Source organism: Callithrix jacchus, chromosome 3, assembly GCF_049354715.1.
Source record: "Callithrix jacchus isolate 240 chromosome 3, calJac240_pri, whole genome shotgun sequence".
Taxonomy (NCBI): Eukaryota; Metazoa; Chordata; class Mammalia; order Primates; family Cebidae; genus Callithrix; species Callithrix jacchus.
The window spans coordinates 171,436,729-171,459,852 of record NC_133504.1 but is presented as its reverse complement, the minus strand read 5'-3'; the positions used below and the strand labels follow the sequence as shown (position 1 = coordinate 171,459,852).

The 23,124-nt window shown below is 36.3% G+C and overlaps 1 protein-coding gene across 2 annotated transcripts in view; it reads right to left on the bottom strand.

Moving 5' to 3' along the window:
• ADGRA3 (adhesion G protein-coupled receptor A3) overlaps nt 1-23,124 on the bottom strand; it is a 133,613-nt gene that overhangs the window by 5,879 nt on the left and 104,610 nt on the right. For both annotated transcript variants that reach the window (XM_002745946.6, XM_035293955.3), the window contains 4 exons: nt 20,878-21,091; nt 20,461-20,669; nt 10,334-10,458; nt 8,778-8,901 (listed from right to left, as the gene is read on the bottom strand). In XM_002745946.6, the coding sequence (XP_002745992.4) occupies nt 8,778-8,901; nt 10,334-10,458; nt 20,461-20,669; nt 20,878-21,091 (672 nt within the window). The remainder of the gene's footprint in view (nt 1-8,777; nt 8,902-10,333; nt 10,459-20,460; nt 20,670-20,877; nt 21,092-23,124) is intronic.

Sequence of the window (23,124 nt, the reverse complement as noted above, 5' to 3'; positions counted from 1 at the left end):
TTATCTAAAAATTGGTAAGTAACTTTCAGAAGTATGATTCAAAAGCAGCAGGAAGGCCTATCCTAATAATCAACTCTGTCGCCTGCTAATGCAACACCACATTCTAACAGAAGCATGACAGGGGATCACGTTCCTCAAATACACAAACCAACACCTGGCTCTATGAAGCTCACAAACTACCACTTATACCCAAGATGACCTTTAATACAGGACAGAACATTAAACCAAAAGCGTGTTTTTTATAAATGCCACATTATAAATTAGAGTTCATTTTCTGTTTTTGAGACCGAACCTTGCTGTCACCCAGGCTGGAGTGCAGTGGCGTCTTGGCTCACTGCAACCTCTGCCTCCCAGGTTCAAGGGATTCTCCTGCCTCAGCCTTCCAAGTAGCTGGGATCACAAGCCTGGGCCACAATGCCCAACAGGGTTTCGCCATGTTGGCCAGGCTGGTCTCAAACTCCTGACCTCAGGTGATCCACCCACCTCAGCCTCCCAAAGTGCTGGGATTACAGGCATGAGCCACTATGCCCAGTCTAGAGTTCATTTTCTAAAATTCTTTTTAAGGAGGAATATATAGAGGGTACAAGTAACTACTGGGTGAAAGCCACAACACACAGAGAGTAAGTTGCAGAGTAAGAGACTGAGATTTAACTGTAGCAGTGATGAAGCAATATAATAATATATCGATGGTTAAGAGGGTGAACTCAGAATCAAATTTTCCTTGGTTTTTAAAGTGGTATCCACCTCTTGCCTGCTAGGTGACCTGAGCAAAGTCACATAACATGTAAAGTGTTGGCTTCCACACTTGGGAACCAAGAATAATGTAAAAATACTATGGGGATAAGTAAGATAGTCCACATTAAGCATTTAGCAAATCACCTAGTATGTGACAAGCAATTAGCAGAAAAAACTATATTGTTTCCTATTAAAATGTGATTTTAAAGAAATAATATAACCTCCCTAAAATTAACTTTCCTCAATTTAATAGTGGGAAAATTACCAATCGTCACCTCTGGGAGTTTCATAGAAATTGAATGGGCACAATACCTGGGATATAATAGGTACTCAGTAAGTATAAGACGACAGCAATACATGCACATGATGTATGTCTTAAGTTTCTGTTTATCAAATGACCTGTATATGAAACAACTCTAGTTGAGAATAAAAACCTAAGTGAAGATGTGAGAAAATAAGAGAGGCTTAAATTTTAGTTTAAGAAAAATAAACGTCCTATGTCACTGTAGTATCAACGACACAATCCAGCTTTCTTAACTAGTAACTTACTCTGTTTTCTAATCACTTGTTTACATAATTACTACAGGTAAAATTCTGTTAACAAAAATCCAAGAAAAAATTTGTCATTCTAAAGGGATGCCTCTCCAACCTCAAGAAAATCAAAGGTCAATAATAAAAACATGGCCCAGGGAGGCATGAGGCGGGCAGATCATGAGGGCAGGAGTTCAACACCAGCCTGGCCCATATGGTGAAACCGTCTCTACCAAAAATACAAAAATTTAGCCAGGCATGGTGGCGCACACCTGTAGCCCCAGCTACTCTGGAGAATCACTTGAACCAGAGAGGCAGATGTTGCAGTGAGCTAAAATTGAGCCACTGCACTCCAGCCTGGGTGACAGAGCAAGACTCCTTTTCAAAGTAATAATAATAATAACAAGAACATGGACGACTGTCCAGAGTTTATTTTAATGAGAACCAATCTGCAGCAAAAACTTGATGACCCAGAAGCCCCAATCTTATTTTGCAGGGGAAAACCGGGGTCTTCCCTCTCCAGATAAACCTTGCAATGCCTCTGGAGGTGCTGGAAGGGAGGATCAAGATTGGCCCAACTACAAAACTCAGAAGTGTTCTTGAAGAGAAAAGCCGCTTCTTGGTTCCCATTAGTCTTGCTGACTGCACTGCGAAAGCCAAATTTATAGACAGAAATGGAACAGAAAGCATAAAATAACCCATTGAACTATCTAATGTCATACCAAATAATGTAAGTAAAAACAGTATAAATGAATTTGATGCATAGAAACCAAAAAATTCAAAACAAATCAGATACTGACTCAAAATGGCCAACTCTGCTCTTGCTGGAGGTGTCTCTAACACAAACGTCCAAAGAATGAGCCGCAAATACATAAGCAAAAACAGAGAACTTCAACACAGGAGGTGTCAAAGAACTTTCCACGGGGGGAAAAAAACCATCTATTGGCACTGAAGTGTTTTCTATGGCATTTCTAAATTTCCAGAGGAGGTTTACTCTTAAAGATACTGAAGCCTGATTATCACCAGTGGTGGAATTGAGGGGTATGATGACATTGCTAGCACAGTCACGAAAGCAAATCACTAAACATTCTAAAATATTCAGAAAAAAAAGGAGTGACTGATATCTAGTAGGAAAGATTTTCCCGTCTTTTGGAATGTAGTACTTCCTATTGTATTCTCCATCTGACACTTCGTCTCCATGAAGTACAACCTTGCTATCACATTTTCTTCCAAATAAATCAGAGATGGACATGAAAATTCTGTAAATTGTTTAGAAGTAATCCAATTCATAAGGCATGTAAATAATTAGTTAAATGCAGTAGATTATTACTCAAGAAAGCCAGCTTACCTCGGGAAGCTAATTTCCAAAGTTGTAACATGGGTGTAAAATAATTATCCAAAAAAGTTCCACTCTATATGTTTGTTATCTAACTATAAACTCTCACATATTAGAGTTCATTTAACCACCAATAAGCCTACAGCAGTGCCTCATACATAGCAACTGTGCAAAACAAACTTTGTGATGAATACAAACATATAGACAATGAACACATAACTAAAATTTTAACAGCTTACATTAATAAATGCCTGCTATGTATTAAAAAATGTATTCTTGCATGTGATTTCACTTTATCCTTTTACCATCATCATGAGGTCAGTGTTAACCTTGAGACACAAAAACACAGACTAAGACTGAGAGAAGTCATCTACCAGAGATCACACGGTCAGTAGCACAGCTATGATTCAAATTCAGGTTAGATGGTTCCAAAGTCCTTGCCCTTTCTACTCTCCTACGCTGGCCTCTACTAAGTACTAAAGCATAGTGACGGGGCTGAGAGGCACTCAGAATCAAACAGACTACTTTTGAATCATGCCTCTTCCACCTAATGGCCCGAGTGACCCAGGGCAAGTTATTTCAATTGTCTATGATTCAATTTATATAGTTATAAAATATATGAAGAAAAACTACCTCCTAGGGCTAATATGAAAGTTAAGACATAACACATGCACAGCAGTTGGCAAGTAGAATGGTCTTAATATTCACTGATTAGATTTTTCCAAATATATCTCTTGTGCCATTGCAGCGATCCTCTAAATAACAGATCTCAAGGGCACCTGACAAGGGTGGCTGGCACTGTATTTAATGAATTTAATCATGGAGTGGTGGAACAACAAGGTATCTTACATAAGATCCAGCTGAATCCTCTCACTGCATGGTTAAGAAAACCAAGGACCAAAAATGTAGCCACCAATTATTTGGCAGCATATCATGAACCAGAACACAGCTCCCTTCCAGGCTCGAGTCAATGGCCCTTGCACTTCCTCACTCAACTTCTTGGTTTTCGCTCAGCACCCATAGCAAAAGAGAGTTAAAGGCCGGAGAGAGCACCTAAGATCCTACCTGAAATGAACTCAGGAACCAGAGTGAGAAGAGTGAGAAGTACCTGGCTGGCAGCACCTTTAATAACCTCAAGCAATCACTGTGTGGGAGAAACTATATTATGACCCATTAATACTGTTCATAAAACATGTGAGCTCGCAAAGGGAGGTAATAAAGACAAAATGCCATGGATTATGTACAAATACAAACTGCACATAAAAACATGTGCACATGAGGGCTCAGTTTCTGAGAGGGAAGAACTTTAACAATCAATTAACTAGCTGACCCATTGTTTTATAGAAGAAACTTTAAGCCCCTACTAGGTTAAGAGACTATTAACATAAGTTGTTCCGGCAGACACAAAATTAGAACCTACCTACTAGGATCTGGAATCCTACATTCTACCACTCTGTGCTCAGCTGCTGATTACCTGAATTGAGTATTACAATGGCAAAGTGAAGCAAGGAATGTCTGAGTGAGAAACACAAGAATGATGCTATGTCTTTCATCGAAGGGAAGCACATTATAAACACAGAAGAAAACAACTGTGAAACATCTAGGCTGGCCTTTCCCTTTTCTTTTGTAAATCTTTAATGGCATTTGTTCTTGAAGCCCTAAAAACTCATTGCAATTCCTCTCTTTTTCCATTTAGAAATGCAGCCAGACACAGTGGCTCATGCCTGTAATCCCAGCACTTTGGGAGGCACTGGCAGACAGATCACGAGGTTAGGAGTTTGAGATCAGCCTGACCAATATGGTGAAACCCTGTCTCTACTAAAAATATAAAAATTAGCTGGGCGTAGTGGCACACGCCTGTAGTCCAAGCTACTTGGGAGGCTGAAGCAGAAGAATTGCTTGAACCTGGGAGGCAGAGGATGTAGTGAGCCGAGATCGTGCCACTGGGTGACAGAGCAAGACTCCGTCTCAAAAAAAAGAAAAGAAAAGAAATGGTATAAAATTCCACTCAGGACAATGAAAGGCAGTCATCTTTACAATGGCTTCTTTCTATTCATTTCCTTAGTGAAATAAATTTGTGTCTGCTTCATGAAATCAATGCATACTTTGAGATAAAATGGAGACCTTTATTGCCAATGTGTGCTGAGTACTCTTCTAATAGAGTCTATGCTCAAAATGGCTCCAGGTTTGAATGCCTTCTACTATGTGCAAACAAGGGCTTCTTTTGTTCATTCATCCAGCAAACATTTGCTCAGCACCTACTATGGGTCAGGTGTTGTGCTGGTCCGTGGATAAACACCAGTGAATCAACTATTATAATTCTTATGCTTGTAAAACATGGAGTCCAGGGAGAGCTTACGGTTCAGAGAGCGTAAACAGTAAATCATAAAGTTTTGTAGGCAGCATGGAATTTTAGTAAGGAACTAAGGCGGTTTAGTTGTGTCCCCACCCAAATCTTGAACTGTAGCTCCTGTACTTCTCATCTGTTGTGGGAGGAACCAAGTGGGAGGTAACTGAACCATGAGGGCCAATCTTTCCCATGCTGTTCTCCTGATCGTGAATAACTTTAACGAGATATGATGGTTTTTATAAAAGGGAGGTCCCTGCACATGCTCTCTCTTGCCTGCTGCCATGAAAGACATGACTTCGCTCTTCCTATGCCTTCCCCCATGATTTTGAGGCCTCCCAGCCATGTGGAACTGTGAGTCAATTAAACTACCCATCTCAGATCGATAAAGTGAAATCCATAAGGTAAGTGGGAGTCAGCCACATGAAGAAGGGGAGAAAGACTGAGAACACCGAGGAGCTATCTTCTATACATGGATTTAGCTGATCTGAAACCCATCATCTGACTTCTTATAGGTAGTTTGTTTACAAATGTATAGTAATAGCCTAAAACAGAAACATACTACACAGATGAGAGGTAATTTCATCAATACTAATATAATAATGGTAACAGGAAACATTTATTGAACAGTCAGCATATGACTGGTTCTCTTGAGATGCTTGAGTCATTTAATCCTCTCAAATATTCCTATGTACCTACATTTTAAATTGGATCTCAGGTATACAATTATGGATTAATCATAAGCCACAGTATCATGACACATTCTAATGAGTGAGCCAAGCACAGCATGCCTTTATTTAATTAGTTATTATTAATAGTATGATACTCATCCATGAATCTACCAGCAAGACACAAGGCAGGACCTTGTCAATAACCTGTATCTAATCATACGACCCCCTCATCAGAGGTAACTATCACCCTACTATAGACTACGTATCATCACCCCACATCCTCTGTTCATCACTCCCTTGCTTTCTCTTTTATAGTTTTATTGCACCTATTTTTTTGTTAAAAGTGGGCTGCCTGCTTTGGTGATTTGTACCTTTACATTAAAGAAAAACATGGTGAATTTTAATTTATAGGGCTTACTTTTCACTTAAAACTAATTTGTGCTATTCTGCATTGCTATAATTCATTGGTTCTGACACTTGTATAATACCATAGAATTTGTTTGTTCACTCTCTGTGTTGGGCATTTGGGTTGCTTCCAGGTTTTTGATATTATGTACAGTGCTGCAATGAATATTCATATCTATACTCCTATTCATGTGCACACCAGCAAGGTTACTCTCTGAGGTCAGGAGTGGGCCTGCTGGGTTCCAGAGTATATTAACACATTACTATAGAAGGCAATGCCCCACCAAGAGGATGTCCACTTACATTCCCACCAACTATATAAAAGGATCCTGTGGGTTCATATGTTCATCAAGACTTGGGATTGTCAGGCTTAATTTTTGCTGACAGAAAAGCCATAAAATGGTAACTAATTGCCTTCACTGGCATCTCCAGGCCCCCCATGGTGTTGAGCATTTCTGCACATGTGCTGGCCCTGTGAGTTCGCTCTTCTATGACATGCTTGTCCATTCTCTTGCTACTTTTTCTTCCGGTTGTAGCGTTATCACCAATTACAGCTATTGATATATTTTTTACTCGAATGCTCTGTTAGTTGCATGGACTGTCAATAGATTCCTCCAATTTGTAACTTATCTTTTGATAAGCCTCTTTAAGAACTCTCGATAAACCTGAGTTCTTATTTTTAGTCACAGTTACCTCTTTTCTAGTGGATGGCTTTCACTGTCTGATTGGCCTTCTTTATCTTAAGGTCTCCAACATTTTTTTAAAAGGATTTTAAGATGTTGGCTTGGATATGTAAGTCTTTAAAAAACCTATAGTTGACTTTTTTTTTAATGTGGCATGAGGTATAGACACAGTTTAACCTTTTTCCAAATGGACTTTCTCTGGCTCCATTTACTGAATGGTGGTCTCTCTTCCCCAGGTGACAAGGCACATTCCCTCTGTTGAATGTCAGAGTTCCCATGGTCTGCCTCTGGACTCTCTATTCTATCCGATTGGCCAATTGATCTCTGCTTACAGCTATTATCACACTGGTTTAATTTCCAAAGCCTCATAAACACTGATGACTAGAAGACAGTCTTCTGGCTCTGCTCCTCCTTTTCATCAGTGTCTTGTCTTTCTTTAGCCATTTATTTTCACATAAATTTAAAAATCATCTTACTGAGTTTCATAAAAAGTTCTACAGATTAATCTTAGAAGGACTGCCATCTTGCTGATATTAAGTCTTCCTATCCTTTCATCTATTATATCTTTCCATTTATTTAGGTCTTCTTTAATACATATTTTAATTTAACCCGTAAATCTTGAACATCTTTCATTATTTCTAGGTACCTGATAGTCTTTGACACTATGTAAATGCTACCTTCTCATTATGTTTTCTCACAGTTGTATTTCTGCATACTAGCAGCCGCTCTTTGCTAAACTCTCCTATTACTTCTAAGTAATTTTGTGGAAATTAGCTTTTTAATATAAATAATCACATCATCCAACTCCATTATCATTCCCAATTTATAGGTGAGAAAGCTGAGACACAGAAGAATAACACATTAAAATCAAAATCTCAAAGAGATACCCACACTCTTGCATTCCCTGAAGCATTACTCACAGTAGCCAAGAGATATAAATAACTTGTAGGTCCATCAACAACAAATAAAGAAAACATGGTCTCTACATACAATGGAGTATTATTCAGCCAAAATAAAAGAGGAAAATCATATTCACCAACATAGATGAACCTTGAAACTTTATGCTAAATGAAATTAAGTAATAGAAGGATAAATACTGCATGACCACACTTATATGCAGTATCTAAAGCAGTCAAGATCATAGAAGCCAAGAAGAGAATGGGGATTGCCACAGGACTGGGGGAGAAGAAAAGGGTAGTCATTGTTCAATGCATACTGAGTTTCAATCATACAAGATGAAAAGTTCTAGGTACCTGCTCTGTAACATTGTGTTTACGGGTAAAAATATTTTACTGCACAATGAACAATTTGCTTTCAGAGTAGATCACATGTTATGTGTTTTTTAATCACAGTTTTAAAAGCAAAAAAAAAAAAAAAAAAGAAAGGTTAAACAGATCGCCCACAGAAACACAGCCAGTAAATTGTAAACTGATATCCAAATCCAGGCCGCCTGAACTTTCAATTACTGTTAAACGTCTTGCTCTCATGCAGGTGAAAAATAAAACACAGAAATAAAATTTTCCATATTTTCTATTCATATATTGAAGAGTTTCCATTTTTATATTTATGCTGCAAGAAAACTGTTCACTAAGGCTACATATGCAATAATTTATTGGAAACTAAGAGTAGAATTTTTTTAATTCTTCATATTATCTAACCTAGTGCTATTTTTATATCTTTACAGTTAACTTTTTTCCAATTTGGATGTGCTCATTAGCGCATAAAATAATTTTTAAATTCTACTATCAGAAAACATCACTTCTCTTTCAGCCAAAGTCAGAATTTTATAATTTTAAAAATAAATAATAGGCATTGTAGCAATAGCTATAATGTGTAATTCTGAATTCCCAATAATAAAGGGATGAGCTGTTGAAGTTACACATTTAGTTGCAAAGTGGTAATTTAAAACACGAAGTTCACTGGCAAATTATTTAAGTGACAGACATTAACACCTTTTCTTTAACTGATTAAAGTTAAATGTAAAGAATAATTTTTTTCTTTTTATAGTTAATGAAATTATTTTCTAATACCAGTAATTGTTTCCATTTCAATTTTTCACTCTGACTTACTGCTTGGCAGACGCTGGCATTCCTGGTCTGGGTTATTCCTCCCACAAAGACCACACAGGTTAGGAAAATATGAAAGCACAAGTTCACAAGCATGTGCCAGCTCTTGAGGCTGATTCTAATCAAACTGTTTAAAGAAGAGAGAAAATATTAATATTCAGTCTAGTACCTATGAAGGAGGAAACTATGATGTGCATCTTAATTCCAACTGCATAAAAGGCAAAAATTAAATATTTTATATTTAAACATTTTATTTAACAAACATATGCTACCAAACACACACACACATACATACACAGATCTGAGGAATCATTTAGCTCAATCTAGTTTCTTAACATTCAACTTTATGCACTTAAAAAAAAAAGTCATGTATGGAACCATAGCATCCACTAAATGCTAAATAAATTCTCCACAATAAGAAACACATGGGCTTGGCTGGGCACGGTGGCTCACACCTGTAATCCCAGCACTTTGGGAGGCCGAGGCGGGCAGATCAAGAGGTCAGGAGTTCAAGACCAGCCTGGCTAACATGGTGAAACCCTATCTCTACTAAAAATATAAAAATTAGCCAGGTGTGGTGGCACGTGCCTTTAAACCCAGCTACTTGGGAGGCTGAGGCAGAAGAATTGTCAAACCTGGGAGGTGGAGGTTGTGGTAAGCCCAGATCACACCACCACACTCCAGCCTGGGTGAGAGAGTGAGACTCTGAGAAAAAACAAAAAAAAGAAAGAAAGAAATACCTGGGTTTTTATTACTATGATGTCTTAAGATGACTGGATTACCTGCTTGGCTACCTACAGACTTCTGCACCACACAAATGGGTCTTTTTTTGAACTACTGGCATAGGTCTAAAACTCAATGCATTTCTTCCTGGACTTTCATAATGAAATGGTGAAGTCTCTCATATATATATCTCAAATCTTTTGTTTCTTAACTAAATGTCAAGAAATGCCACATATGTCTAGCTCAAAAAGGAAAATCCATTCTAGCAAAACACTGTATAAAGTGAACTTCTGCTTAGCAAATCCTTTTAGTTCATTATTTCCTACCACAAAATACAAGTTTCTGTAGCTTTGCCTCCAATTAACAAAAAAAATATCCCATGCTTAAATGGCACAAACTTTCTTTAAAATGCCATCTGTAAAATAAAGACTATCATAATAGGCAAAAAGTCATAAAATAAGAGTAATAATAATAGTCTGATACCTAGAGATGCCTCTTTAGGTGCCTCTGCAGGTAAGAAACGTCTGCCTTACTTTACATCCTGTTGCTCCTGTGAGCGGCCCCACAGTCTCCAACATATATTTCCCATATTCTTTTCTAGATATGAACGCAGCAAACAGACTAGATACTGTAAAAATTGAATTTATCATCCCAAATACTAATTATGTGTGTCTCTAATTGCACAAAATGAAGAAGGCATGAATGTATTCTAAAGTAATCGTCCTTACTTTGGAAACACAGCATGGTAACAAACTCACTTTTATCCAAATTACATGTGAAATAAAGTCCTTCGAATCAAAGTCCGTGGATCTAGTTTGTCAAGCTGTATTTCTTACCTGTGATGGTATATGTAACTGACAATGACGGCTAAGAGACATAAGAGGAGAATGATAGCAGTAGTATAAACCATAGGATGCAGGAGGCTGGCCGCCTGGGTGTATAGTTCAGATCCCGTCAAATCCTAGGTGCAAAAAGAAAGATTCATTCTAGCAGCACTTCTCTCGACATTTAACTACTGAGATTTTTTTGAGTGACCAAAACATATCAATAAACAAAAACTCTGGCCCTTATGTCTCTCTATTTTATTCAGATTAATGTTTCATGCTGTTTTCCTAACACTCTGCTTTCCTAACTTCTATTGTGTTAACTGCTTATGGCATACCCTCATTTTACAGTGGACCATCTACTTTATAAACTGGAATGGTGACTCTGCTATGAGGGTAAAAGAGAAAGGAACCCCCTATATTTGGACAATTCAGAAAGGATAACCGGACTTCATCCTTTTCAATGCCATTTAAGCTCAGTTATCACTATACATATTCACTAGCTGATCACACATAATGAGAGCAGTATCTTTGAGTCTACAAAGCCCAAAGACACCTCTCTATGTGTAGTCAAGTTCAACTTCAAGTTCCTCAAATACAAATGGACCATATACTGCATAGGGCACTGGAGATATGATAAGACAAAACATGGTTCCTCTCCCTGAAGAGGTGAAAATCACAGGGGAGACACATGTACACCCATATCATAACAATGTTTGATGAAGTATGGCACAGTTATGGCAGCAAAGAGGGAGAGCATTGTAAGAGCCCAAAAATCAATAAATAGCCGAGCACAGTGGCTCACACCTGTAATCCCAGCACTTTGAGAGGCTGAGGTGGACAGATGGCGTGAGCCCAGGAGCTTGAGACCACCATGGGCAATACAAGGAGATCCCACTTCTATAAAAAGTATATTTTTAAAAATTAGACAGGCATGATGGTATGCACCTGTAGTCCCAGCTACTCAGTAGGCTGAGGTGGGGGACTGCTTGAGCCCAGGAGGTCAAGGCTGCAGTGATCCGAGATAGCACCACTGCACTCCAGTCTGGGCCACATACCAAGACCCTTTCTCAAAAGAAAAATAATTTAAAATAACAAATAAGCAATAACAGCATGCCACTTATAGAACATTTACCATAATCCCAGCATTGACTGTGTCCAGCACCATAACTGTATGAGGTAAGTATGTTATATTAGCCCCATTTTGTAAGTTAAAAACCTGAGGCACAGAAGTTACATGCCTTAAGGATTAGATTCAAAGTAGCTTGGTTGCCAAGTCCCTGCTCCCAAATACAACTGCCTCTCTGAAATGAGAACAATGGGCATCTTAAAGCTACTCTCTTTAAAAAGGACCAGAGCAAGCTGGAAAAACACCTCCACCCTGGCTGTCATGCCAGATAACTGAGGCTGTAGGAACCAAAGCTGGAGGTTAACCAGATCTCTTCACTAAATTCTCTTTCTGTGCTCTTAAAGCTAAAATGTGACTACTGAATAAGGAAGGAGCCCACAGTGGATTTACCTCCATGTAGGAAGTTCTTATTAACAAAGTATCTGAAACAAGAAAAGCTAGATTAAAAAAAAAAAGAAAGAAAGAATAGGTGACATCCAGACAAGGAAATGGAAGATGACCTCAATAGAGCAGGAAAGGAAGGGGCAAATTTTCCCAGGGAAGAATCAGAAGTTCACAATCTACAATTATAGATCTAAAAAGATCATATCAAGATGCTGAACAGCTAATGAAAAAATCTCAGTAAGTGGGAAGCAAAGCTGAGAACACAGGAAACTGAATTCCAGCTAAACGACTCCCCTGTACTCCGATGAGCCGCAAACTTACAATTCACCCATTTACTTGACAAATGCTGAGTACCTGCCACGACCAGGCACGGTGCCAAGTCATGGATATACAGGAATCGGCAGAACACAGTTCCAGTCCTTTGAGGCCCTGCAGTCTATAAATTAAGTACACAGAAGGGAAAAGACCAGAGAAAAGCCTATCAGGACCAATTCTGAGCAATTTGCCTTTGTGAGATGACCGTAACACTAGTCTGTAATACATGGCCTCAAAATATTTGCATTCTGTTAAAAGTCTAAAATATTATGGGGAAATTCAAAGAAATGTTGAGACAATGAAAATCAGTTCGATGCTAGTGAGACTAAACCTATTTTCATCCAATTTCAATGAAAAGCTTCTATTCCAGTACAGAACTAATAACAGGATAAATTTTCAATATTTAGTTAGCTTCTCAACTCTTTGTCTGCTTTAGATGACTGCAGGAAATGTTCAATAACACATTGCCATTTACCAGCTGTAAGACTTGGGGCAGTTACCTCACTAGAAAATGGAGACTCCTCTAATCATCTCAGGGAGGTTGGAGAAGGGGTAGAACAAAGGCGGTAAAAGTGCCTTCCATAGCCCTTGGCAGAGAGTAACAACACAGGGAGCTGGATATCATCAAATAAAACATTTGACTAGAGCCAATTTTGTTCTCAAAATATACTCTATATGGCATTCAAATTGGAAAGAAATCAGTTATTTCTGGCCAGGCACAGTGACTCATGCCTCTAATTTCCGAGTTTTGGGAGGCTCAAGGCAAGAGGATTGCTTGAGGCCAGGAGTTCGAAACCAGCCTGAGCAACACAGTGATATCCATCTCTCCAAAAAACAAAAATAAAAACATTAGCCAGGCATGGTGCTGTGCGCCTATAATCCCAACTACTCGAGAGGCTGAGGTAGGAGGATCACTTGAGCTAGGGAGGTTGAGGCTGCAGTGAGCTGAGATGGCACCACTGCACTCCAACCTGGGCAACAGAGCGAGACACTTATCTAAACAAATAATAAGTTAAAATTCAAAAGAAACATATTTTTCAATAGCCAAATAAATGTGACATAGAATGAAAAAGAAACAAGATGTTGAAACAGAGGGCAACAAGGACTGAAGAAAGGCATGAGTACCTCTGTCACTGGTCACACAGGGCACTGATTCCACAGGGGCATTTTTTCCTCAACATGTTTTTATTGATACATAATAACTGTACATATTGATGCCATACATGTAATATTTTGATCCATACATACAATATATAATGACCAAATAAAAGTAATTGGGAAATATGAAATATGCAATAAATTATTGATAACTACAGTCATCCTACCATGCTATCGAACATCAGAATTTACTCCTTCTATCTATATTTGTGTACTCACTAGCCAACATCTCTTCACCCCCTCTTCCCAGATCCTTCCCTTCCCAGCCTCTGGTATTGACCATTTTACTTGCTAACTCCGTGCGATCAACTTTTTCAGTTCCCACATATGAGTGAAAATACACACTATTTGTCACTCTGTACCTGGCTTATTTCACTGAACAAAATGACTTCCAGGCTCATACACATTGCTGCAAATGACAAGATTTCATTCTTTTTTATGAATGAATAGTATATTTGCTTTTGTGTATATATACCAAACTGTGTGTATATATACCGCATTTGCTTTACCCATTTGCCTGTCAATGGACTGATGGACACTTAGGTTGATTCTATAGCTTGGCTATTGTGGACAGTGCCGCAGTAAATGTGAGTGAAGGTATCTCTTCAATATACTGATTTCCTTTCTGTTGAATAGATACTCAGCAGTGAAATTGCTGGATCATACGGTGGCTCTACGTTTAGCTTTTTAAGAAACTTACAAACTATTTTCTGTAATTGTCGTACTAATTTACAGCCCCACCAATAATATTTAAGAGTTCCCTTCTCCACATTCTCCTATTTTTGTTTCTTTTGATACAAACCATTTAACTGGGGTGAGATACCTCATTGTGGTTTTGATTTGTATTTTCCTGAAGACTAGTGATGGTATTTTTTCATATACCTGTTAGTCATTTGTATGTCTTTTCAGAATGTCTAGTCAGACCATTTGCCCATTTCTAAACTCACATTCTTTTTAAACGTTGAGTTGTTTCAGTTCCTTATTATTCTATTATTTATTTCAGAAGAGCATTTTGACCTGCCCACATGCAAAGAGGTCCCTTGCTGAAAACTGAACCTAGGGAAAGTATACAGGGTCAGATAGTAAACACTGTGGACTTTGGGGGCCAAGAGGCAAATCAAAACTGTTATGCAGGTAGTACTAACCGTGTAAAATAGAACTACTAAAAAATGTAAAAGCCATTCTTAGCTTTCCCACCTTAAAAAAAAAATCTGGCTAGATTGGGTAATACAAAACAATATAAAAATATGTAAGGCAACTGGGAATTTTAGGATACCAAGACGGTAAACAAGTTAAACTCTATAATGAGAGAGCGGAAGCAGAAATCTAAATCAAATTATTTTCAATTGTGGTAGTAAATAAACATAGGCTTTATGATAACGACAAAAACATTACTGAACACACTATACAAAAATGGTAGCGTGAGGCACCTTGGAGTAGAAAAAGCAGACCTGTTGCTCACATTTGCAACACAGTAATAAATAAAATAGAAAATGTCTCTGCCCTCCAGCACCCACATGACCACAGTCCACCACTAAATAGTAATCTTAGTTAATCTTCTGTGTGATACAAACTTTAATAACTAAGCCAGGAAGTGAAAAATAAAGTTCTCCACAGAAGTTAGCGGCACCAATGCAGAGAAATTAAACATCAAAAGTGTGTTAAAAATGACAAAGATGATCATTACTAAGACTCAAATAAATGGAAAGAGTTTTTAAAACTGTTTACTTGACAGAGACGCATATATTTACAGGTATCACTTCAAGCCTGAGAATTTCTGAAAATAAAATCAGTAGAAGATTTCCATAATTATCACTGTATCAATAATAAGAATAATTAAAATTAGCAATTGTCTAAATTCACCAGGATCTGAACAATGGAAAAGAACTCAAAACATCAGGGCACCCTGTGTGTCAGGGTATAAAGAATTATAATAAGAGTTTACCAATAAAATTTTAAAATAGATCTGAAATCAGAAATGTAAAAAAAAAAACACAAAAATTTTAAAAGAGGACTATGGACTATGACTTACTTCTATTTTTTCCCCCTGCCAAGGAACAAAGAATATAAATTTAAAGATTTTATTCCCTCTACCTCACACCAACAAAAAATCAATTCCAGTCAAATCATGGATCTAAATGTAAAAGGTAAAACACATTAAAGTTCTTGAAGAAAACAAAAGAGAATATCTTCATAATCTTGGGGTAGAAAACGATTTCTTAACTAGGACATAAACAGCATTAACTAAAAAAAAAAAAAAACACTAAGAAATTGTACTTCAGAAAAATTAAGAAACTCTCTTCATAAAAAGACAACATTGAGGGAAAAAAAGGCATGAATTGGGAGAGGATATATGCAACACATAACTCTAATGGAGCTCATATTCAGAACTCGTATTGAGAAGTCCTATAAATAATTAAAGAAAATGAGAGACAACAAAATGTAAAATAGGCAGCAAGACTGGAACAGAAACTTCACAAAAAGGGGATACCCAAACCGCCAATAAAAAAATAAAGAAGTGCCCAACATCAACAGTCACCAGAGAAATGAAAATTAAAATGGCAATGATATATCACAATACTACCATCAGAAGACTAAAACTGAAGACTGACAATTCCAAGCATGGGAGAAATGTAGAGCACCCGGAACTCTCGTAACTGTTGAGCCCATAAACCAGTAGAACCACTCTGGTCAATTGCATGGCTTCAGCTACTTCAATCTAAATGTATGGAAGTCCTACAACCTAGCAATTTCACTCCTGAGTGTACATGCCCATCATAAAACATATACATGAGTACTCACAGCAGCTTTTTCTTGACAGCCAAAACCTAGAAACAGAAATGGCTATCAATGATAAAATGAACAAACTTTGGCATATTCATGCAATGAACTACTACTTAGCAATGGAAAAGAAAAAAACTGCTGCTAAAGGCAAAAACAAAGATAAATCTCATCCACGTAATGATAAGAAAGAAACAAGACACAAGTGTACGTATCACACATCTAAAGTCTAAAAACAGGCCAAACTTATCTATGGTGAGAGACATCAAAAGAGTGGAATCTAGAGACGGTGGCAGAAACTGAATACAATGAAACACAAGAGCACTACCCAGGACTTTGGTACAAATCTTCTTCATATACATTCTTCTGTAAAAATATCAATATTTGTGCACTTTACTCAATACCTCAGTTTAATAAAAAAGGAAAAACAGTTGGTCTCTTTGATTATTAATTCCACTCTGGAGAATTCGTCCCGCAGATGCTCAATTAAATGTGCAAAATGATATTGTACAACCCACTGGAAACAAACACAATAGAGAAATATCTAAATAAATTATGGTAGAAACATAATATCCAGAGATAAGAAAGAATGAGGAAACTGATATATTGATTTGAGAGGATTTCAGAAAGGAGATTCAGCAGGGGTATTAATAACACAGATTCTAAAATGAGACTGTAAATTCCAATCTCAGTTCCAACACTAGCTTTGTAAGCATGGCATTTAATCTCTGTGCCCGAGTTTCTGCATTTGTCCACTGGGGGTGATGATGACAATACTATATACCTCATGAGGCTGTTTTAAGAGCTGGGTAAGTGAATGCATATAAAGACAACAAGGAGAGGCTGACACATAAGCACTTAATGAAGACTGGCCACCACTACCCCCATCGTCATCCTCTTTAAGATCCATCGTAACTATGTATCATCAGTACATACTTAGTTAAGTTCTTCCCCAGAAAAGAACATGGTTTAGAACAGTGTGTGCAGCATGCAACCTTTGTGCAAAAATGCGAGAAAATAGGACCATATATTCATTTTTTTGTTTCCAAAACACGAGGGTCTCCTCAACAATATGCAAGAAAGAAATAGCAGTTACTTATGGGTGGGACGGAGAAATGGGTAGGAGTTCTAGCTTTCACTGCATGTTAATGTGTAGAAATAAATAAGACATTCGATCCACATGAGTATAGTACTTATTGAAAATTATTTAAACAAAAACATCACTAGGATGTATGTTCAATTACAGAGTAAATGAAATCAAAGTTGATCTGAATACGATCTTAATCTATAAAATGACATATTATGATGGTATTCAGCACGTTTTATATAAACAAATGTAAAAGCATCACTAGAAAAAGAAAATGAATGCTCTAGTTTCCTATTTTTATGAAAATGAAACACAGTAACAAAAGAGAAATCAATGTATATAAATTACCTTATTTTCACCATTACTGATTAAAGTACTAAGACATACTTTGAACCTAATCATTACCCTACTCCATTCAGTTTTCTTTGTGCTTTCCTACAGACACCAGCTCCTGTGAATCTTCCTGCCCTAAACGGCTATTTCAGATCATAACATTGAAGCAAACCTAATTTCTGCTTAATTTTTCTTTTTCTTGCTCCCAGTGAGACCTTAGTAAGTAACTGGTATGACAGGATGTACACTAAATCAAACTTTGGTATCTACCCCAGACTTATGAACAAGTATATTCTTTATGTCTCATTTTTTAAAAATTCAAAACTCTTTGAAACCAGATAAAGAAAAGTTTTATGGACTCTAGTCCAAAATAGGAATTTAGACTTGCTATATAAAATGATATATTAAGATGGTATTCAAGAAAAATTGGATTTTATTAATTTTTAAAAGATATAAGAAAAAAGATATTGCTTTCTAACTTTTAAAAGCTATTTCTTCAATCCTAAACATAACTTTAACTACTTAAAAGTGGGTATAATTTCATTAACTTTTCCTTTATGTTTAATTAGCATCTCTAGCTCCCATGCAGTAACTATAACATAATTTTGTCAACAATTTCAAATACATTCTCTTTGCCGCCTCTAGATGGCACAATAACATTTAAGAAAAGAAAAAAGTCTGAAAAAGAAAAAAAAAAAATCTTAGTACTACTCCATTTTAGCTTTAAATAATTGTGTGTTACATTTTTTAAGAGATTAAAAGTCTGAAAGATAAAAGAGTAGCTTATTCCTTCCAGAAAAGGATTATACTAATTTAAATAGTTTAGAAGAACAGCTAGGAAGTTCAAAAATAGATGCTTTAAACTGGCATCAAATAAAAATAAAAGTTTCACATGGTGCAATATCAGAGCAAAGGCTTATAAAATGTATTTTTGTGTATGTTTTGTGTTTCATTCATTTTGCTCAATTTTTTCTTGTTAACTATTATATAAATTTCTGACAATGTTGAATCTCTATTATTTCTCGTCAGTACATCACAGTTTATTTCATGCTCAAAATCCGAATGACGAAACACTTTCAAAATAGAAGAGAAAATGCCACATACTTTAACACTTCATGCTTTAATTTAAAAGGTGGCAGTGGCTCATGTCTATAATCCCAGCACTTTGCCAGCAGATTACTTGAGCCAATAGGAGTTTGACACCAGCCTGGGCAACATGGTGAAACCCTGTCTCCACTAAAATTATAAAATTTAGCTGGGTATGGCGGTGCACTCCTGTAATCCCAGCTACTCGAGAGGCTGAGGTAAGAGAATCACCTTAGCCCAGGAGGTAGAAGTTGCACTGAGCCAAGATTGCACCACTGCACTCCAGCCTGGGAAACCAGAGTGAGACTCTGTCTCAAAAAAATAAAAGGTGACTACACGATAATAAAATGTGAACTTACAGAAACCAGACTCAGACTTACAGAAATAAAGACCTCCTCCATTTAGAAAGAGAATCAGAATCATAAACTATCAACACTAAAGTTACTCCCAAAGGAATAAAGGGCCTATATAAATACAGCAAGTCTAACTAGCGTAAAATCCACCCACTGTCAGCTGGGCCAGATAACATACATGTTTAAATATATTTGCCTGCACTTATATAAAATGCTCAATTATGACACTGAAAAAATAATCCCTTTGCCCTGCTAAATAATCCAGTCACCTCTCTGCTTGCTTGACCAGTGTAGCAGGTAAGGTATAAGTTGAATAGAAAAGAAAAACAAAAGCAAGAGTCAAATAAAATTATTTATAATTCAGGCTTACTTCAAGATCATTTCTGGTGCTAAATGCTATATTTTGAAAAAAGGAAAATTCACAAAATGTAAAATATATCATGTTTCAAGGTATTTAGCACTTTGATAAAACATTTTCTGGAAAACAGACTTACAGCGGGAATCAGAAATAACAGAGAAGTTCCTCACATCAGACTGACCTCAAACCACTTCTGGGAAATGACTTTCACACTCATCAGTAATTCCTTCTACTATACTCCAAATATGCTCCATGATGTCAGTATTTATAATAATTACAATATAAAATAAGAACTAGCATGGTTAATTTCACAATTACCTGCTCAGGAGTCAGATTCATTTAAAGACCTCATTAATAAAAAGACTTGTTTCTGTAAATGAATAACTGTTATTTTACCCCCAAAAAATTACAGGTTGAGTATCCCTAACCCAAAAATCCAAATCCAAAATGCTTCAAAATCTGAAACTTTTCAAAGACAATGCTCCTTGGAGGATTTCAGGTTTTTGGATTAGGAATGGTGAACTGCTAAGTATAATGCAAATATTCCAAAATCTGAAAAAAATCCAGAGTCCAAAACTTTTTTGGTCCCAAGCATTTCAGTTAAGAAATAAGACTCAATCTGTAATTAAGTGTTAACAATGGCAAATAACAGAAAACAACACTGGATTGATTGGCATTAAAACTGAAAAGATATTCTTTGTGTCAATACTGTCACTTGCAATGACAAAAATGAAATTATCGTGATTAGTGCTAAATTCAAATAAGAGTCTATCAATGACGACATGCAGTGGGAAACAGCACTAGATTGCAAAGCAGGAAATCTTTCACTATTCACTGGGTATCCTTGGGCAAATGAAATCACTCTTTCTGGGCAGAGAGAATCTGATCAAGATCTCTCCAAGTTTTAAGGTCAAAGTCTAGCTTAACTGATTCACTTATAAAGTGAATTTAAAATTCCTACATACCAAATTCAATCCCATACATTGCACTTGGTAGTAACTTAATTTCCCTTTAAAATCAGAATTAGAACAAATATCTTCTCGTATAATTAAAGGGAGCAAATTACATTAAGAGTAAAAAAAAATCATTAGAGCTTAATTATGCACAGGAAAAATTTAGAATAGTGTTTATGCATAAAGTTAACAACCACCATACCATTAAAACTGCATAGTTACTAAGGGAGTAGCACTGAATCGTAGTGATATTTTCATCTGAGTAGAGTATATGGCACCCATCTGATTTCCAGCCTCCTTGTCCATTCAGCAAATCAAAATCCCACCGGGCTGCAACAGCATCTGCTCCATGTGCAATTCGACGAAGTGTCACATTAACAGGGATGTGGTGAGTATCTACATTCACACCATCTGGAGAAAATGGGAAATACAAATATTTCTGAAACAAACATCATAAACAATTAAATGTCAACTTATACAGTAATGGGTACTCTGCAAGATCTTTTTTCACTAGTGACCCATTAAAATGAGAAAACACTACAATGAGCATTTTTAGGAACAGTCAACTACAAGGCCTTATTGTCAGCTGACTACAGGATGACACATGTCACACACAAACCTATTTTGGTGAGAATCACAGGGGTAACCACAGTACGTCGTTTTCCATCATCGGCCAAATTTGTTGAATTTCCAGTGGCTGGGAAAAGCTTTCCATTGCGGAATGCCAAGAGTTGAAGCTTATAAAGAGAGTCATCAGTTGGTCTGAGTTCTCTTTTTTGCTTTGGTGAAAAAAGGGAAGGGGGAAGCTGAATAGAAGCCTCCACAATAGTATTCTGAAAAAAAGAAAAAAAAAAAATATATATATATATATATACACCCACACACACACACACACACATAAAGCTCACGACATTAGTATGTAGAAATAAGAAAAAAATATGTCAGACAGTTACAAAAATGGTCTAACTAGGTTGACTTCATTTTTTAAATTGTACATACAAAATTTAATAGTTAAAAAAATCATCAGTTAAATGAAATATCAATACCACATAACAACATAGATTAATAGAAGCATAAAACAGAAATGCAAACTCTAAACAGTTAAATAAGTAAACAAGAAAAGTGTTTCCAATTACAAAGTTAATTTTCCCATGATATCATTCATATGTTGAAGCAGACAGCATTAAACACATCAAGGATCTCAGTAATCATGCTCTATCAATTTTACAATGATAAAACATGATAAAGAAGCACACATGTAGCATATCACAAATGTGAGCATAATTAATTTGGGCTTATGAAACTTTAAGGTGATTTATGATGAATTCAAACCATCAAACAACAAAAGAATGAAATTATACAAACATAATAGAGGTTTAGATTCAGTAAACTTAAAAGAAATTTCCTTGAGACTAGCAAACACATTTAGAAAAAACACATAATAACACAAAGGAACAACTGAAAATGCTGACTGATAATGAATGCTTTTCAGATTTCTTTACTGAGGATTTTTAAATAATAAATTATTCAGCATTCAGTAAAAAAAAATCTATACACCGAAGAAGCAAACAATTAACCATCTAAAAACATTCCATAGTTGAAGAATTTATTACAAAACTTTCTGTTGGCCTCCAGCCTCTCTTCCTTCAATTCCATATTCAACAGAATTTCCCCTTAAGAAACAAATCGAATCATGTTATTCCAGTTTAAATAACACCTTGGTTTTGCAATGTTTAAATAATACTGCCCCCAAATCCTAAGTTCGCCATAAAATTTGATGAAAATCTATTTCTCAGATATTTCTTCTGAACACTCCTATATCACAACCTAAAACACAGCTACACTGAGCTTATCAATTCAAGTTCTTCTACATTCTTTTTACATACTGCACAGACCAGCATCTCTACCTGAAATGCTCCACTATTCTTTTGTCTCACTAACTTTTAAACTGGCGTAATGGAAAGTGGATCAGAATAAAAAAGGTTAGGAGTCAGAGGGAAGACTTTACCCAGAGTCCTTGATATACGGCTTTTATGGACGGTTAATTACATCTCCTTAGTGTGTTGCTTCTCCAGTTTAGCTGCTCCCTCTTCTGGACTCACACAACACTCCCCACACGTTATTCATAAGGCACACTTGCAGCCCCATGGTGCAGCTCACTGTCTGTTCCTCTAACCAGAGTATGAGGATTTGGGGTGGAGACAATCTAATTCCCTTTTTCAAACCTCTGTGTTAATGGTTCCTAGCACTCGTATTTAATCAAAATAGCTCGCTGGTTATGAAATGAAAAATGTCTATATGGTATGTTTATTTTAAAAATGATTCTACTTAAGCAAATGATTGATTTTAAAATTAACAATGTTAGGTCATAGCAGATACCTATAAATATGTTTTCAACGTAAGTATTTTGGAAGTTTGAATATAACTTTTAAATTGAAGATGCCAAGAAAATATTTAGTAGAAATATTTTCTTAGAGAAAATGTATAAAAGAGGTTTCTGCTATTCTCACTCAAAAATATAATCTAATGTGAAAAAAAGTTTGTTATAAATTTATTCACTAATCTAGATTTCTATTCAGTACATAAATTTCTCCTAAGTACATAATAACACATGCAAAGAGAGAAAATGGATTAGTTAAAAGTTCAAAATCCTGATAAAGTACCACATAATGCACATTTATTAGAACTCAAAAACTATAAAATTCATAAAATAATATTGTCACACACAAAATGACTTGAAAACAAAGCGTAGCTCTTTGGGGAAGTATTAGTCACGATAAATCAAATTGGTTTACAAGAAGTCATTTCAATTTTCTAAAATAAAGTTAAAAAAGGAAATGACATCTGTACTTTCTAGAAATTAAAA